The sequence below is a fragment of the Mesoplodon mirus genome (assembly GCF_964341445.2).
Source record: "Mesoplodon mirus genome assembly, chromosome: 15".
Taxonomy (NCBI): Eukaryota; Metazoa; Chordata; class Mammalia; order Artiodactyla; family Ziphiidae; genus Mesoplodon; species Mesoplodon mirus.
This window is the reverse complement of record NC_138991.1, coordinates 56,836,723-56,855,492: the sequence shown is the minus strand read 5'-3', so window position 1 is coordinate 56,855,492 and position 18,770 is coordinate 56,836,723. Positions and strand designations below refer to the sequence as shown.

Here is an 18,770-nt window from a genome sequence, read left to right as displayed (position 1 = left end):
GGATGTGGTTTGATCATGCTTGTTTTAAGTTTCTTGGTCTTTTTTAACCTACTTTCTCCTTCCCGTAATTTGTAGATAAGTTACTGGTATTGCTTCATTTTACCAGCAGACATTTCACAAAACCAAACCAAAATTGAAGAGAGAGAAGCAGAGGGGAGAGTAGAGTTATTTGAAAAGTCTGTAATTTAGGGTTAAATTGAAAACACATCAGCATGGTTAGATAAATGTCTAATTGAAATTCATCTGTGCATTCAAATCATATGGTTCCTGCTAAGGGATAATTCTTGCTATAATTTTAATGCAGAGCAGATAGTGTTTCTTGTCGGGGGAAGCAGAGTAAGAGAACACTCATTCTGAAACTGCTAACATTTCATTATTTTTGCAAAATGAACATACAGATTAGATTATGGGATATGCATCATTACCTGTAGGTACTTTTTTGTTTTTGAAGGGACTTTTTTCATCCTGGGTTTCTGTGGAATCGCTTCCTTGGTTTTTGCATTCATTCATCCATTCCCCGAGTGGAGATGCACTGGTGCCCAGGAAAGACACGACCCCTGCCCTCACTGGGCTTCCCAGCCCCCCTAGAGGACAGGGGACGGTGTCTTAGAGATGTCTGTGTCGCCTGTGCTGTCCCAGGACTGGCCGGAGATGCTCGGGGGCTCACAGCAGGCACGAATGACTCAGTGGGTGAACTGGTGGTGGGGTCACAGGGCTCTTGTGATGTCCTTCATGACTCTTAGAACCTGACCCTCACATGCCACCTTCTCTTTGCTCAGAGGCAAAGAGAAGTGGGGAGGGAGTGGCAGAGGGGTTTCTTTTGGTGCTGTTCCACATTCTGTCTGGTGCTGTGGACTCTGCAGCCAGGCTGCCTGGGCACCTCAAATCCTGGCTCCGCATCTTACTAAGTGTGTCCCGGGGCAGGCTAGGCCACCTCTCCAGGCCTCAGTGTCCTCACCTCTCCAATTAGAATAACAACAATGGGTTTTCGGAGAGGATTAAATGCAGCAGCGTAACGGTGCTTATTCCAAAGTCTGGCAGACATCACAGCCTAAATAGCAGATGTTAGCTTCAGAAAGGTCTTAGTTTCTGAGGCTTTGGAACAACCCTGCATCCCCTACTTGGGACCTCCCTTCTTGGGATGGTTAACACAGAGGCACACTTAGTGTGCCCCAAAGGGAGGTGTCCTGTGACCAGACACAAGGGCGCAGAGGGTCAAGGGTAGCAGCCATGATGACTACCATGACGACAGCGGTGACGGCACCAGTTGTGAACGTTGCCGTGTAGTGCCAGCAGCTGAGCCTCTGTGTGCAGCTGGGCCTCCACCTCAGCTGGCCCCACATTCTACTCTGGAAAGTGCAAATTCTTAGCCAGCCAGCATGCATTCACGTGGTTGGCCGGCTCTGAATTCAGAGTGGGGACAGAATTCTGGGGCAGCATAGGCTTGTTTGTCCCAAAATGAGAACATCCGCTGTCTCTCTATAGGCACCAGTTCAGCCAGTTGGGATGCTCTCCAGGTGATTCTTGGGGGATCCAGAAGGGTGAGCGCACACTCAAAATGTTAGCCACCGGTTCTCCACATGACACCTGTCCTTCCTGGGAGCTGGACCCTCTGTTGGCAGAAGACTCTGCTGGGGCGTGGTGTGTGCAGCTGGCAGCTAAGAAAGTAGCAGCCTGGCTTCTCTGGCTTGTGTGTTTGCAGAAGCAGAGAGTTCATAATTAGCTTGGGTCCCCGGGTTGCCAATGCATGGCTGGCTTTCCAAACCAGGCCTGAATCAGACGGCAGCAGAGCCCCCCGAGAATTGAATGCATCGGGCAGAATAGCCCTCTGCGGCTGGGATTAGAGTTCCCCCATATCTTTAGGTGCCCCTGACCTTACCTGTGACCCCCAGGGTAACCAATGCTGGTTCCAGAGCACACATGTTCTTCTTCCTGAAAGTCGTAATCGGCTTCTGGGAGGGGGTTGATCGGGAACACCAAAGGGAAAAAATAGACTTGTATAAATCAAGGGCCTTAGCTGGCACAGTTGCAAGCACTCCCACAAAGAACTAGAACTTGTGTGTATTCTCCCTTTTTGCGGGGCCGTTGTGGTCTAGCCCATCATCCCTCAATGGGGTTATAGCTCCCAGGCGCCCCCGCTGCCTGCAGAGCCCTATGTGTGGCAGCGCTGGCTCGCAGGCCATGGGGGTTTGACAGAATCAGAGAGAATCCAGGGTGCAGCACATTTCACATAGGAACCGTCGCCTCTCCCTTCCTCCTGTGTGGAAGCGGGGGGCTGCACAGCTGATGGAAGCCCTGCAGCGTGGAGGCTCACAGAGGCACGGCCTGTAGCCAGGGCCACCAGTGACTGACCTGCAGGGCTGAGGGGCTGCTCCTGGTCCAGGGAGCAGAAGAGGGCCAGGGACTCTCGGGGTGGCTACAGCCTGGGGGAGCTGACAGGGCAAAACACAGCGGGTAATGCGGGGGTGGGCACGGAGAAGGTTCTGTGACTCAGGCCTGAGCTGGCTTTTCTGTCTGCCCAGCAGCATGACACAGAACGGACTGGGGCAGCCACCAGGCTGGAGACCGCTCAGAGGGGGCTCGGAGGGGCGAGGCAGTGTCATACCCGGCTGAATGGAGACCTCCCCTAGTCTGCATTGAGCCATTGGTGGCTTCTTCCAGGTCTCGCCTGAAATCAGGAAAATCAAGGGTGGGGACAGGAAAAGGAGGCACCCACCACTTCTGCTGTCTGTGCCCTGGGGCTTTGTGAGCCTTTATCAGCGGCCAGGCCCCTTTGGGCATTTGAGGTTTTTTTTTTTGCAGTATGCGGGCCTCTCACTGTTGTGGCCTCTCCCGTTGCGGAGCACAGGCTCCAGACGCTCAGGATCGGCGGCCATGGCTCACGGGCCAAGCCGCTCCGCGGCATGTGGGATCTTCCCAGACTGGGGCACGAACCCGTGTCCCCTGCATCAGCAGGTGGACTCTCAACCACTGCGCCACCAGGGAAGCCCCATTTGAGTTTTTTAACTAGACTTTGGGTTCCTTGAAGCTGGGACAGCATTATTTATTCATCTGTTCAATACATAATTACTGGGTGTGTACCAGGCAGTGTTCTAGGACTAGAGAGACACCATGAACAAAACAAAGACCCCCTGACTTCCGGGAGCTTCCCTCGTAGTGGGGAGAGAGACAGGAACCATAAAACTATTAATGAACAGCAGAGCATGTTCTGATGTGAGACGTGCTCTGGAAGAGCAGCTGTAGTGAAGCAGAGGAGGGAGGGGGGCTGTGCTAGGAGGCTTGGGAGGGGTGCACTCCTCCATAGGGTGGCCTCACGGGGAAGGTGACATTAGAGCATAGATTTTAAGGAATTGAGGGAGCAAGTCATGTAGAAATCTGGGGGGAAGAGCATTTGCGCCAGAAAGAACAGCCAGTGCAAAGGCCCTGAGGCAGGAGTGTGCCTGGTGTGTCAGGACCGGCAAAGAGCAGCGCGGTGAGGCAGAGTGTGGTGGGGGATGAGGCCGGGCGGGGGTGGGTGGGTAATGAGAGTCCGAAGCAGGTGGCGCCTTTCAGGCCATCGGAGGACTCAGGAGTTTATGCTGGGGGAAGTGGGAACATCCTAACCTCAGGGTCCACAGTGTTTGGCATGCAGGACAACTTCAGTTGTCTTGAAATAATGAAACTCAACAGGGACGGCAAGCTCCATATCTCTAAGGAGCAAGGAAATCCCATCCTGGTCAGGGCCAAAGTCCTCCATCCAGGAAACTGGGTTTTGCTCGGGGGTTGGGGGAGTGCTTCAACCGACAGGAGGCTGGGGGGCCGCACATGGGTAAGAATAGGGCCACTCCAGTCACTCACTGCCCAACCTAGGACAAGTCAGCGTGGCAGGTGGGTGTAACTCTCATCCTGGAGGACAGATAGTGTGGTTGCCCCCGTGAGTTCTGAGTCCTGGCTGGCCTGAGGTTGACTGCCCGCTGACCACTTGCTGCAATGCTCATAACCTCAGGGGACCGCCCCCCCCACCCCGGGAACCTCTAGCCAGGTAAGGGGACAGATTCTTGAAAACTTCATGAGCAAAGAAAAAAAAGAAACCTGAAGGGGCTTTATTTGGGCCATCGGTATTGTTCTGGGTGAAACTTGGACTGTGGATGGTCCGTCCCTAGCAGGAGCAGCGCCCCTCTGTCGGGCACTGACCGCATGCCAGGCTGGTTGGCGTGCTTGCTCTCCCTCCTCCCCCACCTCCCGCCACGGTATTTCGGGAGCACCCACCCATTCCAGGCTGGCGCGGTGCTGCCCTCAGGGGCTGCAGGACAAGCAAGATGGACAGACGAGGTCCCTGTCCTGACATCCTGGTGGGGAAACAGACGGTAAACAAGCATGTCAACACAGATTTAAGGTTTGCGTCTGGGAAGACATGGAAAACAGCTTTGGGAGATGACAGTGAGGGAGGTGAGGTGACACTGGATCTGAGGATGAAGGATGAGGAGCTCACCTTGGTGAGAGTGGGGTGGTGGTGAGGGTTGGGATGGTCAAGGCTCGGAAAATGGTGGACCAGAGACCTTGATGGTTATGAGCTGGCTGTCTGGGATTGGAAGAGGGGCCGGAAGGCAAGCAACATACTGGATCAGCGGGGGGAGGGGGACGTTTAAACCTTACAGACGAGGAGCACGCTCATCCACCTCCTTTACCGTCTCATTTTAGGCTCCTGATAACCCACGGAGTGAGGTAGTGTCATCATCACATTCTCTGCATGCGGAAGCCAACGCTAACTTAACAGGGGTTAAGGGGTCATTCTGTCATCCCCCAGTTGTGCGGGACTGCACGCATCCAGCCCCAAGTCCCCAGGCTGTTTCTGCTTCGTGCTCTTCTGCCACCATCCCCAGTGACGGTCTCCAGGTTAGCGTGAGATGTGGGGTTCTGGACCGAACATTTCAGGTCACTGAGAGTCACCACTATTTCATAGTTCATTATGTTTTCTTAGAGGACAAGATGTAAAATACTCCTCCTGAAGAAATACCAACTAAGTGCTTGGTTTGTCACTGTTTAATCAGAGTACAGGGTATTTTATTTTGCATGAGCGTTGAACATGCCTCTTCAATCATAAATATCTTGGGATTAATTCATCCTACAAGCATTCATTAGTTCTTGATGGAGTGCCAGATGCAGCATCAGAGGGACAGACTAGGCAATGCTAGACGTTGAGAGGGACAGAGAAGATGATCAGGGATGGGGAAGGACAGGGGATGAGGCTGGTCTCCTACAGACCCAGCAGCACCCCAAGGCTGCTTTCTAAGAAGTCCCAACACCATCTTGACGTGACCCGCGGGTCCCCACAGAGTCTGAGCACCGGCTGTGTGCGGCGCAAGGCGTCTGAGCTCCGAGAGGGCTCCGATTCCAGATAAATGCGCACTGCTTTGGGTTATGCCTCGGCCGCCACAACACTCCCTGATAATTGGCCGATCGTGGGGAAGAAAGCCACGCTCCTCTTGTTAATGGAAGTGGCCTGTTACCTCTTCATGTTTCCCCCGCCATGGGTTTTATTTTCGCCATTAAGCTCAGCTGTGTTGCCCATTCGCCTCGCTGATGTGGCTGCAGTTGTGCATTCTGGACACGTGTGTGGGCTTTGGCTCAGCAGCCCCATGTCACTCAGGGTTTGGCATGTAGCACACGCACCCATACATCACCCAGGAGTTTATTCCGTCTGATGTTTGCTTGCTGATCACCTCGTTCTGGAATGAGCATAGGCTCGCTTGGCAGCAATTAGCGGCCCTGCTTCCCTGCAAAGCCAGTTGCCAAGCTTGTGCTGCAGTGCCATTGGTTACGGTGGGCGTAAACCTGGGTCACTGTGACCCCTGTGGCATTTGGAGCTCTGTGCATGGGAGACAGAAATGGGAAATAATTACACACTGTGCTCGTCCATAATGCCTGTCAGGTCAGAGGGCCACCCCGTGAGTGATGTGATGTGTGGACTGTCCCCAAGCAGGGCTACCTGCTCCTCCGGGCAGTGTGACCTGGGTATGGCAGGGCCTTTACATCCACCCTTCAGGGGACTGGGCTCACGTGGGGAGGCTCAGCAGGTGCTTGTGGGAGGGAGTGAATGCCTGAGTGGGGCAGCAGAATGGTTGAGCACGTGGGGAGCGCCGAAGGTATACTTCCCGGGTTCAAACCACTGCCTCTCATGAGCAGTGACCTAGGGCAAGTCCCTCGCCCTTGGCAGCTCCCTCCTGCTTCTGTTGTTTGCAGGATCAAGTGAGTCAATATATGTCAAGTGCCCAGAGCAGCGCTGGGCACATTGCACATGCTCACTGGGTGTTGGCCATGGTTGTTATCATTACCTGAAAAAAATAACAAGAAGGCGCGTTACTACCTCTGGGCACCTCACAGGAGCCCTGCGGGGAAGTGCCAATGTGAGGCCCATTTGATACACATGGCAACTGAGGCCCGTAGAGGAGAAAGCAGCAAGCAGGGTGCGTGGGACAGCGAGCCGGACTCCGACTGCTCCAGCGCCCCCCGGATCCCACCCTTCCTTTGCGCCGTACACCCTGCAGGCCCAGAGGCTGGAGGTCAGGGAGGGGGGCCAGGGGCCCAGGAGCACTTTGGGGAGGTGAGTCTCACCCACTCACAAACCAGAAAGCCAGCGAATGGTAAGTTGCTAGTTTGATTGGTTTTTAAAAGTTAGCCCCCCTCCCCTGCCATCTCTTCCAGCCTAGTGATCTATTTGCCGGGGCGGGGGTGGGAGGGCAATATTCGAAGGTGAATAAATATTTCTAGAGTGCCCCTTTGTGGCAGGCGTCATGCCAGCAGTTTTGCGTTCAGCATCTTACTTCAGCCCCATGGCAGCGTGTGACAGAGCTGCTATTGTCCCTGTTTTTCAGATGGGGGAACTGAGGCTCATTTGGTCAGGTTCGCTGCTCGCTTGGCCAGCAAGCGGGTCTGAGATCTGGGCTCAGGTGTGCCCTGATGCTGCACATGTTTTTGTTAGCATCATGACCTGCCTCCTTCCGTAGGGGAAAACCTGTCTCCTCGTTCTCAAGTCCCTTAGAAAGCTGTTTGAGCAAAAGGATTCTAGTTGCTTCCTCAGAAGGTGAGCAGGCTAGGGCCTGGGAAAGCCTGGAAGGTGAGCTCTCTTAGCTTGACCATTGTGACAGCTCCCACAGATCCAGACAGAATTCCGGGCCATGTCACCTGTCCTTTCCCTTACCTGCCCCTTCCAGCCACCAGTGTCTTTCTCCCTCCTTTTCTTCTCAGTCAGGATGCTGCCCTGGGTGGCCTGCCTCTTGTCCCCATGCTGCCTTCTCCCCTCCCCTCTGCAGCACTGAGTGGCACCAGGAAACCCACTCAGCAGGTTGTATGTGCCAAGGCAGGGGCCACAGATGTCTTTTCCCAGGCCCTGAGCATCACGAACTCCTTCTTGTACAACTGGCTAGAGAGGCCACCCGACTGGCTCAGCACCACCCCCTGCTGCTACCTGGGAGCTGGCCAAGCACACTGTGTCCCAGGGCACCACCGCTGTCACCACGTGCACCAGCTCCAGGTGGTCCTGGCCTTGACAGAAATAAAGGTGACCGTCCAGAGCTCTGAGCTGGCCTTCTAACCATTCTCCTCTCCTCCTGTGTATTCCGGTGGCCTGCTAACACTCAAGACTCAGACCAGTCACTTCCTTTGCCACAGAAGCTTCCAAAGCTCCCCCACCCACCCGCCCCTGTCCTGGCACAGTTCCCCACTCCTTCCTCTGTGCCCGCAGTGTCCTCTGTCTCCTAGTGTCCATGTGGGACGCACAGCAGTACATCGCGGCTCCTGGCTGGACTGTGAGCTCCTAGCCCAGCGCCTGGTGTTTAGTCGGGGCTCAGCCCCCTGGCAACTGCCGCGAAGCCAGCTTCTCAAGTTGTCTGATTTGCTCCTAGCTTATATTTAGGGCATAATGACAATCTGAATTTATTGGAAATCCTCTAGCAAACATTTTTTAACATCGAGGGATAACATGAATAAAGGGCATAAAAGTGCAGTCATCTTCGCTGTACTGCTTGATGGCTTTGTACCTGTGATTACATTAATGTGTGCAGGCGTCTCCCACTTTTCAAAAGTTTGCTTGAGGCTGCTTCTCTGTTACCAAAGACCACTTTGCAAAAGACTGAAAGAAATCTAAAGAGGATTTTCACTTTTACGAAAAGGTGAAAAGTGAAAATAAGGTACAGTGTTGGTTTTGCAGCAGCCCTTACAGAGGCAGTGCACACCCCAAGCAGGGGAGCAGCCTCACCAAGCTTCTTCCCGGGAACCACACTCAGCACCTCAGCGTCAAACCCCTGTAGCTTTGTGCTGTGTTCTGTGAGCATCTGTGCTTTATCACCATTTATTTTGCATATCTGTTAGCAAGATGTGTCCTAAGGCAATTGCTTCTTGCTTTGCACCGTCCTGGCTTACAGAAGATTTCATGGGAATGCTCTCCTTTCAGATTGCGGGGGAAGCTTGTAATTCAGGTCAAGATAGAAAACATCTCTGGCATCCCATTCAGCTCCTTCTCAGTCTGTAACCAGCACCCCACCCCCCTCGCACCAGCTAATCACCACTCTGACTTTCAGAGGTGCCTTTTTTAAAGATTTTTTTTAAATTGTGGTGAAATACCTATAACAAGTAATGTTTACAATGAAATGGATTAACCATTTTTAAGTATACAATTCAGTGGCATTAGGTACATTCTTTTTTTGTTTGTTTGTTTTGTTTTGTTTTGTTTTGTTTTTGCGGTACGCGGGCCTCTCACTGCTGTGGCCTCTCCCGTTGCGGAGCACAGGCTCCGGATGCGCAGGCCCAGAGGCCATGGCTCACGGGCCCAGCCGCTCCGCGGCATGTGGGATCCTCCCGGACCGGGGCACGAACCCGTGTCCCCTGCATCGGCAGGCGGACTCTCAACCACTGCGCCACCAGGGAGGCCCCTAGGTACATTCTTTAAAGGTATTCTTTTTTTTTTTTTTTTTTTTTTTTTTCGGTACGCGGGCCTCTCACTGTTGTGGCCTCTCCCGTTGCGGAGCACAGGCTCCGGATGCGCAGGCCCAGCGGCCATGGCTCACGGGCCCAGCCGCTCCGCGGCATATGGGATCCTCCCAGACCGGGGCACGAACCCGTGTCCCCTGCATCGGCAGGCGGACTCCCAACCACTGCGCCACCAGGGAGGCCCCTGGGTACATTCTTTAAAGGTATTCTTTACATTTTAGTGGCACTGGTAATACTTTCTTGGGGTAAAACAACTGAATGATACAGAAGTGACTAGAGTAGAAAGTGAAAGTTCCCCCAACCTCAGTATCTTCCTCAAAAGGAACCACTGTTTTCAGTTTGTGTATCCTTCCAGACCTTGCTCTGTGTACTGTCATGCAAATATCTATCAACACAGGAAAACATGGTGTATATGTACATGTTTTAAGTTGATAGTTTTGTTTTTTAACTGTGAGCGGAATCCTCGATTGATTGATTGCAACTTGGTCCGGTCTACGTCAGGGACTTTCAAAGGGCTGCACCCAGAACTAGTGGAGGACATTCCGTGTGACTTCGGTGGCATTGGTGATACTGCCTCTCCGTTTCCACTCAGGTGCCCGGGCCTTGCATGTTTCCGTCCTTCCTCCTGACCCCTTGCCCCTGACCCCTCTCACTGTCCTTGCAGAACCTGTTCTCAGATCCCACAGCCCCTGAAAGGCCTTAGTTATCGCTGACCCCTGGGGAGTCACCTTTTCGATATTTAACTTTGAAGCAAGGACCAAAGGTCGGAGGCGTGAAGGCTGGCGGAAGGCGTTGCTGGCCTTCAGCTGCCTCTGACCCCAGAAGCCAGCCTGAATGTCCCAGCCACAGAGCCCAAGGCTCCCCTCCTGCATCCCCCACTCGGGTACCCGGCAGGATCTCTGGAGTCAGCAAGGAGGGCCCAGAGTCTCCACGCCTCCTGCAGCTCAGGCTCCAGGGCCCTGGGAGGTGAGCCCTTGGTGAAAGCCGAGCCTGCGGCCTTTGGGAAACCTAGACCTTATTTGCAGAAGGCTTTTCTCTGAGGCATGCGTGGTGTGCTTTCTTTATGAGAAGATAAACCCAAAGGCCTTCTGTTTTTTGACTCTGAAGTGAGCTTTCCCTTTTCTTCTGGTTGATTCCATTGTGCTGGCTCTTCTACTAAGCGCAACTCCTGAGGTGTTAGGCTCCTTTCTTCACCCCCCCTCCCTTTTCTTCTTCTTCTCTCCATCACGTTAGATGTGTTATGATACAGGCCACCATTCAGCAGCCTGTCAAGGCTTGCCCTGCTCCAGGTACCTGGTTTAGTGGGAGAGCACAGCGGGGTGTGAGATGGCCCTTCTCCTGGGGGCTTTTCGTCTGGAACATCTGAGGTGGTCCAGTGTAACACAGAGATTCCTGGGGGGCTAGCAGCCAGAAGGCTCTTCATGAGAAGCAGCAGAAATGATCAGGAATGCCTTCCCGCATTTCCCAGCCACACCATATCAGCTTCTCCATGATAACTATGGGATCTTGATGTTGTTAGTATTAGGAGCAACAACAACAAAAATCAGGCTTTTTAAATGTAGAAGAAAAGGGGGGAAAATAAAGTCTGTAACTCCAGTGTCCAAAGGATCCCTGTTGAATTTTTTTAGAAGTTAACATGCATACACAATTAGAAATTTCAAACCAAACAGAAAGGTATAGAAGTGAAAAACTCTTAAGTGCACTTCTGTGGGTGTGCACACACAATACCACCTGCCTTCTTTCTTTCCCCAAACATGAAATGCTAATATATTCTTATGCAACTTTCCAGGAAAAGTTGTGTTTATACCATCATCATAAAGCTTTACCCAAAAGGGACTCTGCTTTGTTTCCTGTTCTTGCTTTTTTATCCTGAGGCTGTTTCCGCATCAGCATTATCTAGACATAAAATGTCCTCAGTCTTTTTAACCTCTATGTGGATTCCCGCTCTATGGACAGACCATAATTACCTAATCACTCCCCTGTTGATGGGCATTTAGGTTATTTCCAGCTATTTACTGGGTAGGTTGCATTTTAAAGGTTTGAAATGTCCCTGGTAAGCATCCTTCCCCCCTCCCTCCCCAACTCCTGATCATGGAGAAAAGCAGACCCCTTGGAAAGTTTTTGAATTCATTTTCACAGTTGACTTTTTTTTTTTTTTTTTGGTATAGTCAGGGAAAGGAAGGTAACTGTTGTTTGCTTAGTGCATTGCTGGGCTCTGAAGGAACTTTCTATCCCTGATTTCCTTTAGTTCTAGGAAGCCAGAATTGCCCCATGTTTTAGACAAGTAGCCAGAAGCTCAGAGAGGCCCCACCACTCATGTAGGGTTCAGCTGGGGTTCACACCGCTCTGACCAGCCCTGGAACTCGTGCACTGCTCCACTTCCCTTAGTGCTGCGGGTTGTTCTGTACATCTAAGTCTATACAGAGCTCAGGGAGAGGTTTCTGCATCTACCCCTGTGAATTTCTGCTCTCAGCTTCTGACTGAGTGGTGTTTTGCTCTGCGTTTGGTCTCAGTTTTCTGTTTCTGAAAAGCTTTGAGTATGGTATGCTCTAACATTCACTGGGCGTAAGTGGTGATCAGAGGAAACACTCACTTCATCTTGGGGCCCTCACTTAGCGGGTTTGGGCCCTTTAGGAGAGGATGAGGGGGGCATCTGGGGCTGCGTTCAATCGCACAGCGTCCTAAGTGGGCTCTGATTGATGCTGTCTGTCAAGTGGTGCGCGCCCAGAACGCTCCCGTCTCTGGGCTTTTGGTTATTGGCATCTGTAATTCACTATCTGGGTTTCTTGGACAGTAGAATCATGTCTCAATTTATCTGCCATTTTTGTGGATGAATAATCCAAAGTAGGTAAATAAAAATTAATGTCTGGATTTAGATGCTAATTTAACTTTCAATTAGGTTTTGTTTTGAGTGTTATTGAAATTAATCTGTGTTCTTAGAGCACATTCCACTTATTGGCAAGGTACGGTGGCCCCCAGAACACCATTGGTGGTTGTTTGGGGTAAATTCTTAAGATGGATAGACCATATCAAGATAATGGAAAAGTTTACTTTAAAACTTTTCTGTTTTTCAATGACAAAATGATGTCGGAATATCATCCAGACCCTGGAGAAAAACACTTCAATCAGAATCCTGCCCCAAACAAATCAGGGACAATTTTTTGTGTGTGTGGTCTTTGCTACTTTCTAGACCTGGTTCATTTGCATGTAAATACTTTTTAAAGAGCACTAAACATGGAACTGAGTTTGAGCTCCTGGTGAAGCACTATTATTTTAGAAGGAGCATGGGCTTTGGGATTGGGCAAGCTTCAATTCAAATTGACTCTGCAGCTCAGTAGCTGTGTGACATTGGGCAAGTCACTTAACCCTTCAGAGCCTCATTTCTCATCTGTAAAATGGGACTGATAATCCCTACATCTCATGGTTGCTATAAGGACTGAGATACGGCCATGTTTTCTACAACGCAGGATATGAACCATGGTGACACACAGGTCTTTTTCATTTCTCTTAGAAGCCTTCCGACTTTTCAGGGGAAAACGTCTTCCTTTGGGGACGAGCTTTAACTTATCACTCATGCTTGCCAGGCTCCCCTTCTAAAGAGAGCCAGCATTTGGTTACATCCAATACACCTTGCTTTTTCTTTTCTATTTTTTATTGTTATATTGGCAAGGTACACTGGTGTTCCATTTCTGTTGTGATATACAGTTCCTTTTAAAATAAATGTATTTAAATTAGAAGTTAATAGTGTGCTGTGGTTAAGACATAAATTCTGCAGATGGTAAGTGGTTTTGAATCCCAGCTTTGCCACCTCCTGGCTGTGTGGCCTTGGGCGGTCACGTAACATTTCTGAACCTCAGTTTTCTCATCTGAGCGTAACATGGGCATAACAACAGTGCTATTTTGTGGGGTTTTTTGTAAACTTAAAGTGAGATAATATAGTCAGAGCCCTTAGAACAGCATCGGGCACATAGAAAGTACCATAAAAGTATTGAAAGTGTGTTTCTGACCTTTGGGAAGCAGGGAGCTGGTGTGTGTTAAGTGCAGAGTGACTTAGGACTGTGGACAATAAATGGTAGCTGGTGCTATGGTTTAGATTATTTAATAGTGATGATGTTAATAATAGTCATAATAATCAACGAGGAAGTAGAATTTGTTGTATTGAAAGGAATTTCTTGGGGCAGAAACTCTCGGGAAGCTTGATAGGAGCCAGTGAGATTGCAACGTTCAAATCCGTCTGTTACCTTGGTTTGACTTTCCAGGCCAAGCCCAGCATTCGGTGCTTCATTAAACCCACCGAGACGCTAGAGCGGTCCCTTGAGATGAACAAGCACAAGGGCAAGAGGCGGGTGCAAAAGAGACCCAACTACAAAAACGTTGGGGAGGAAGAAGATGAGGAGAAGGGGCCTGCCGAGGATGCCCAAGAAGACGCCGAGAAGGCTAAAGGTACAGAGGGTGGTTCAAAAGGCACCAAGACAAGTGGGGAGAGCGAAGGTGAGTTGCGCCCGTGAACGCCGACCTGACAGCCAGGCCGTCCTCTGTGTCTGGTCCCCCTTGTGTGTCATTGGGTGCAGCTGTCATTCCAGGCACCGGTGTACCTCATTCTACACAGCCAGCCACTGGGAAGCAGCTGTGGGCAGATCTGGGGCAAGGCCCTTTCCTTTTAGCCCCGTGCCTCTGTTTCCCCACCTGTCAAAAGAGGCTAAGCAGTAGTATTTACTTTTCTATTAGGAGACTTGAACCGGTTACTGCGAGTAGCACGCTCAGGGCAGTGCCTGGCACATGCCAGAAGCATCTCCTGCTATTGTTACCTACTGTTACTGTCGTCATCTTTGTCATTACTGCTGTTCCGATTACTCCCGATAGCCCGGGATTATGGGTTTTGACACAAGTCATTATTTCCAGCACACTGCAGGAAGAAAAATGGCCCATGGTGAATGAAATTAGGTGCTTTTAGTAAGATGATGGTTTTTTGGCATCAGATGATCAAATATAATCCCCTAGATTCTTACAGATTTTTTTCAAGCCCTCATCTGTTTAGAGTGAGGTACACTTGTGTTTGGTGCCTGTGTGCTCAGTAAACAGAATCGTTTTGTCCTCTTTTCTGCCCTTGTCAGGAATGATTCTGGTTTATTTTTCACCTCCCTCTCGTTTAGATGCTAACACCGCCTCCATCTGGAGAGCGTTGTCTGCTCTGGGATGAAGCAAGCTTGAACTGTCCAGCTGCTTGTGTCATGGGCCGGGCTCACAGCCACACAGATGGGGTCTCTGGCCATGGCCCCGGGCACTCAGGGTGGAGGAGGTGATGGGATCAAGTGGGGTAGGGGCTCTGCTCACCAGAGGGGAGCTCCCACCACACCTCTTGGGACAGACACGGGCTTTCCTCAGCTCCCAGCTGTGTTCTGCTGGGGGTGTGGGGAGCATTTCCTACGAGCCATCCTCCTGGGTCCTGGGCTAGCAGTGGCTGCCCTGCAGTCAGCTCCCCAGCCCATCAGCCCGGACTGTGTGCGTCCAGGGCCTCTGAAGCTGGAAAACAGAGCGGCTCAGTAAATCAGTGACTGAGAACGCATTTGTTTTGGGGAGTTTGCTGCAACTGGGCAGCCAAACCCCACCCCATCCCCACCCTGCTGGCCCCATTCTGATTTTCTTGGCAGTTCTCAGCGAATGCCACGATCACATTTCGATAAGTATAACCAGAGCATCTCCCCAGTGCCACCGGCCCTCTTTTTAAGGCTGAGATCTCTAGTACGCTTTTATTTCTCTTCAAAGTGTGCAGTAAGCATCTTGGTTTAGGAATTCCTTTTTGGCTTGGGAAACCTTTGCCAACAAATGTCACTTTGGTGGGCAGGTGAGGGGCAGACACCAGGTAAGCCATACGTGTTTGCTTATTTGGACCGTTTTGACTATTTTTCTAACTTGGGAGAAAAGTGTCTGCTTAAACCCCTGGGTTTAGCTGTCCTGTAGCCATACGTGGCGGGGGGGTGGGAAATGGACGACTTCACCCCATTTTGCACCCTGTGTTCTCGTCAATTTTGTTTTGGAAAGATGCTACCTCTTTTGTTCCAGTCCTTTTAAGGGCTGCTGTCTAACCAGGCCGGGGCCGTGACTAACCGTGGTGTGGACAAGGGCAGGCTTGGCCTCAAACACACAATCAAATGACTCAGCCAGGCAGCCCAGTCCTGGCGCACAGGGGCTTCAGAGGTTCAGCAAGGCTGCCGTCCCAGCTCCCAGGTTGGGGTCGGGGGAAGGACTCCCTGCAGGCTGGGCCCACCTGCCCTGTGCAGGGGGCACGGGGAGAAATGTTCACCAGCCTCCAAAACCCTGTTTTCTGGGCGGTTACTCAGCCAGGTTGTGCCAGGCAGGGCCCAGGAATTTCCCCAGAGGCTTTACTTGGATGGCTGATGCAGACTTCAGAGCCCGGTGGAGCGAGGCTCTCCGCGACTCCTTGGCTTTGTAGTGCCCTCCCGCTTTCTCGAATGCATATTTGTCTTCCCACCCAGCTCACTGTAAATAAATACAACTTTCACAGCCCTGTCCAGCAAAGAGACACCTAACTGGGCAGCAGCAGCTGTATTCTGGGGCTTTTTGGATTGTTTATTTGATCTCTTAGTTAGTCTCCTGTTTGAAGGTGTTCTCTCCTTAGACTCTATCTGTGTTTGGGTGAAACCACACAGCTGTTAATTCCTGTGACTTGGAAGGGTGTCAGGCACATTTTCTCACTCAGTTTCAAGCCAGAGGACAGTGTAGATGGGGAAGGTGCCTAGGAGATGGGAGATGTGACCTACGGTCTTGTCTCACCAGCTAGACCTATTGTGTGCCTTGGATGGCCTCCTCAAGCTCTGGACCTCATTTTCCCCATCTGGAAATTGTGACTGTAGGAAATGTAATGACTTTTTTTTTTTTTAAGGAGGCTATGTTAGGATTCTTGTAGTTGCAAGATTTAGGTATTCAACTCAGACTAGCTCAAGCAAAAAAGGCAATTATTGTTCATGGGACTGGGAGGCCTGGGTGGGGCTGGACCGGGTGCACAGACAACCATTGGCCGTGTGAGGCTCGCATCCTGCCAGCCTACCACCGAGTGGAAAGGGAGCTGCTCCTTCCCACGGGCTGCAGCTGAAGTCTGGGAGCCGATGCTCGTTGGTGCTGACGGACCTGGCTTGCCCACCCTGTAGAGGGATGTTCTGTGCTGATTGGCCAGGCCCTGTGTTCCTACCCTAAGGTGACTGCCTCAGAAAGAAATGAAGTGTGTTTACCCCAAGAAGGGGGCGTGGGTGCCAGGCCAGCAGAAACAGCAGGTGTTCCCTTAGAAAGCCACACTATTTCTGTGTACTCCGCCATTTTCCTCAGGCCGTCTTCTCCCTTCCTGTATTTTTTTTTTCTTTTCCATTCCCTTCCTGTTTTGAGGTGGACATGTGGCTATTTTCTCCTCCAAGTTATTTCTTCTCTAGCGTGCTTTCTTGCATTGTCCCTGGATCTAGGGGCTTGTTGACAGCCTTGACTCTTTGAGTAAAGAGATGCTGGCGCCAGTTCCCCCCTGCATACCCTGCCATTTTCGCCCATTTCAGTGGTGAAAGCTTTACTTAAAAAGGTGGCGTAAAGCACAGGAGTCAAAAGACACGTGGTCACAAGTCACAATTCTGCCCTGACCTGATTTGTATGTGGCATTGACTTGTTTTTTTTCTACAAATGCAGCACCCAGAATTCACACCTCCTCCACATTTAAGCCCTGACAAGGAAGTTGTGTGAAATGAATATGCACCCCTGGACCCTCTACTCTCACACCCAGAAAGAAATGTGCTCCGCCTCGGGTCCCAAGTGATGGGCAACTCATTCTGAAACCAAAAAAAAATCACAGGGCCCCCTCACTTTTCAGAAGTTGAGTGCTGAAAGGTAGACCAGGGTGCCCTGGTCCCTCTGGCCAGAGGCGAGTCCACCCAGATGCACTTCCATGTCCATCTCCTCTTCAGTCTGGAAGGACCGTCATCTCTTTTTGGATTCAGTTAGAGCAGTAACTTAATAAATGGACCTGGGACAAGAGAATGAATCGTTTGAACTTCTTGTTTGAAAAATAGGATTTGGCCTATGGAAAAATAGATTTTTTGCTTATGGAAAAAGTGTAGGCATCAGTTTCACAGCCTGACCTTCAAAGCTTACTCCTTTCTTGAATCCCCACATGGGCATGGAGGGAAGGGAATGGCACTGACTTTGAACCTGCCAAGTCAGCTGGGCGTTGGGGGTGCCTAGGAGTTTAGAGCCCCAGCTTGGCTTTTTTTTTTTTTCTTTTCTTTTCTTTGAAGTTTCTACTGAAATGAAATGGAACCTGGCCTCATTTCTGCAAAGCCAGAGCCAACCCCAGGCCCGGCAGTTTTCTGATTGGGGCGAGCCAGGGACTAGCTATCAGGAGGTCGGGGTCTGCATCCCAGACACCTGTGGCTCAGCCCCCGAGGAGCTGTGTGACCCTGGGCAAGTCATCACCCTTTCTGTGCTTCTTTAATGATAGAGGGGGCTGCACGATGCCCAGCCCTCAGGTTGTCAGCAATGAGAACGTTGGTGCCTCAGCATTTAGCATGTGACACATGAGCACTGAATAGGAGCGCTGGCAAGATGAAGAGCAGAGTGAGGAGCCTGGAAGGGGGGACTTGAGCTTGGCTGGGGGGACTCTGTGCTTGGTCACCCCGGCGAGTTTCTGTGGGGCCTGTTTCTCTGTTCATTTCTGTAACGAATAGTGAGGTGGCTGAGTTGTGGTGGGGCATGGGCCACTGGGGTAGAGAGGTGTGGGTGCACCAGCTTTTCCAGTGGGCTTAACTAGTATAAGGAGAAGGGTTGGAGGTCAGCTTAGACAAATCCTCTGAAAAGCAACTTCCCAGAAAAAACATTCTGAATTCAATCTCGTGCTGTCCAGTAAACGATAATAAAAGCAAAGGAAGGGGTACCCCAGACACTCAGCACATACACACCCTGTCATTGCCAGGCTCTGTTGGCCTCTTGCAATTCTGCTCCAAAGCCAGCCAGTAGCATGTGGTCTTTCCCATACTTCCTAGGTAACCAGCAAGGGCATCTTTCTCCTCTTTCCCTTAACCTTCTTTTGAAGGCTTTCTTATCATCCCCTTCCCCTCTTTTTATTGTCTGGCCTCACCATGATTGCTGGAATGTTGACCACAGAGGACAACTGAGAAAATCCTTGAACTTGGCAAGTCAAAGACTGTTGGGAGGTCATGCCTGTCATTTCCCTGAAAAGCACTTCATTTACCAAATACTAATCAGATTAGAATGCCCATCATCCTGGGAAGTTGATGAATTATGGCTGTTATTTTAAAAAATCAGGTGTGTCAGAGTACTGGGGAAGCTCACGGGTTGGGCCAGAGTTGTCATATCAAGGGACGGAGGTTGACGTCCTTGGGTCCTGAGAGTCCTCAGGCCTCTCCTGCACATTTGCATCGTGGTGCAACCATCACCACCTTCCAGCCCCAGAATGCTTCATTATCTGTAACTGTACCCACAAAACATCTCCCCATTTTCCCTCCCTCCTGCCCCTGGCAGCCACTACTCTGCTTCCTGGCTCTATGAATTTGACTAGTCCGGGTGCCTCATATAAGTGGAATCAATACAGTATTTGTCTTTTTCTGACTGGCTTATTTCACTGAGCATCATGTCCACAAGATTCATCCATGTTGTAACATGTGGCAGGGTTTTCTTCCTTTTTAAATCTGAACGATATTCCATTTTTTGGATGTACTACATTTTGCTTATCCTTCCATCCATTGGTGGGCACCTGGGTTGCTTCCACCTTTTGGCTACTGTGAATA

At 50.8% G+C, this 18,770-nt stretch overlaps 1 protein-coding gene across 4 annotated transcripts in view; it reads left to right on the top strand.

Moving 5' to 3' along the window:
* Nucleotides 1-18,770, top strand: part of CLEC16A (C-type lectin domain containing 16A) — a 209,791-nt gene that overhangs the window by 41,996 nt on the left and 149,025 nt on the right. For 3 of the 4 annotated variants that reach the window (XR_014291540.1, XM_082600683.1, XM_082600685.1), the window contains exon 10: nucleotides 13,227-13,458. Coding sequence is in view for 3 of the 4 variants with exons in the window: in XM_082600683.1 (XP_082456809.1) it covers nucleotides 13,227-13,458 (232 nt within the window). In the remaining variant the exon portion in view is untranslated. The remainder of the gene's footprint in view (nucleotides 1-13,226; nucleotides 13,459-18,770) is intronic. The other variant, XM_082600684.1, reaches the window with a different exon arrangement.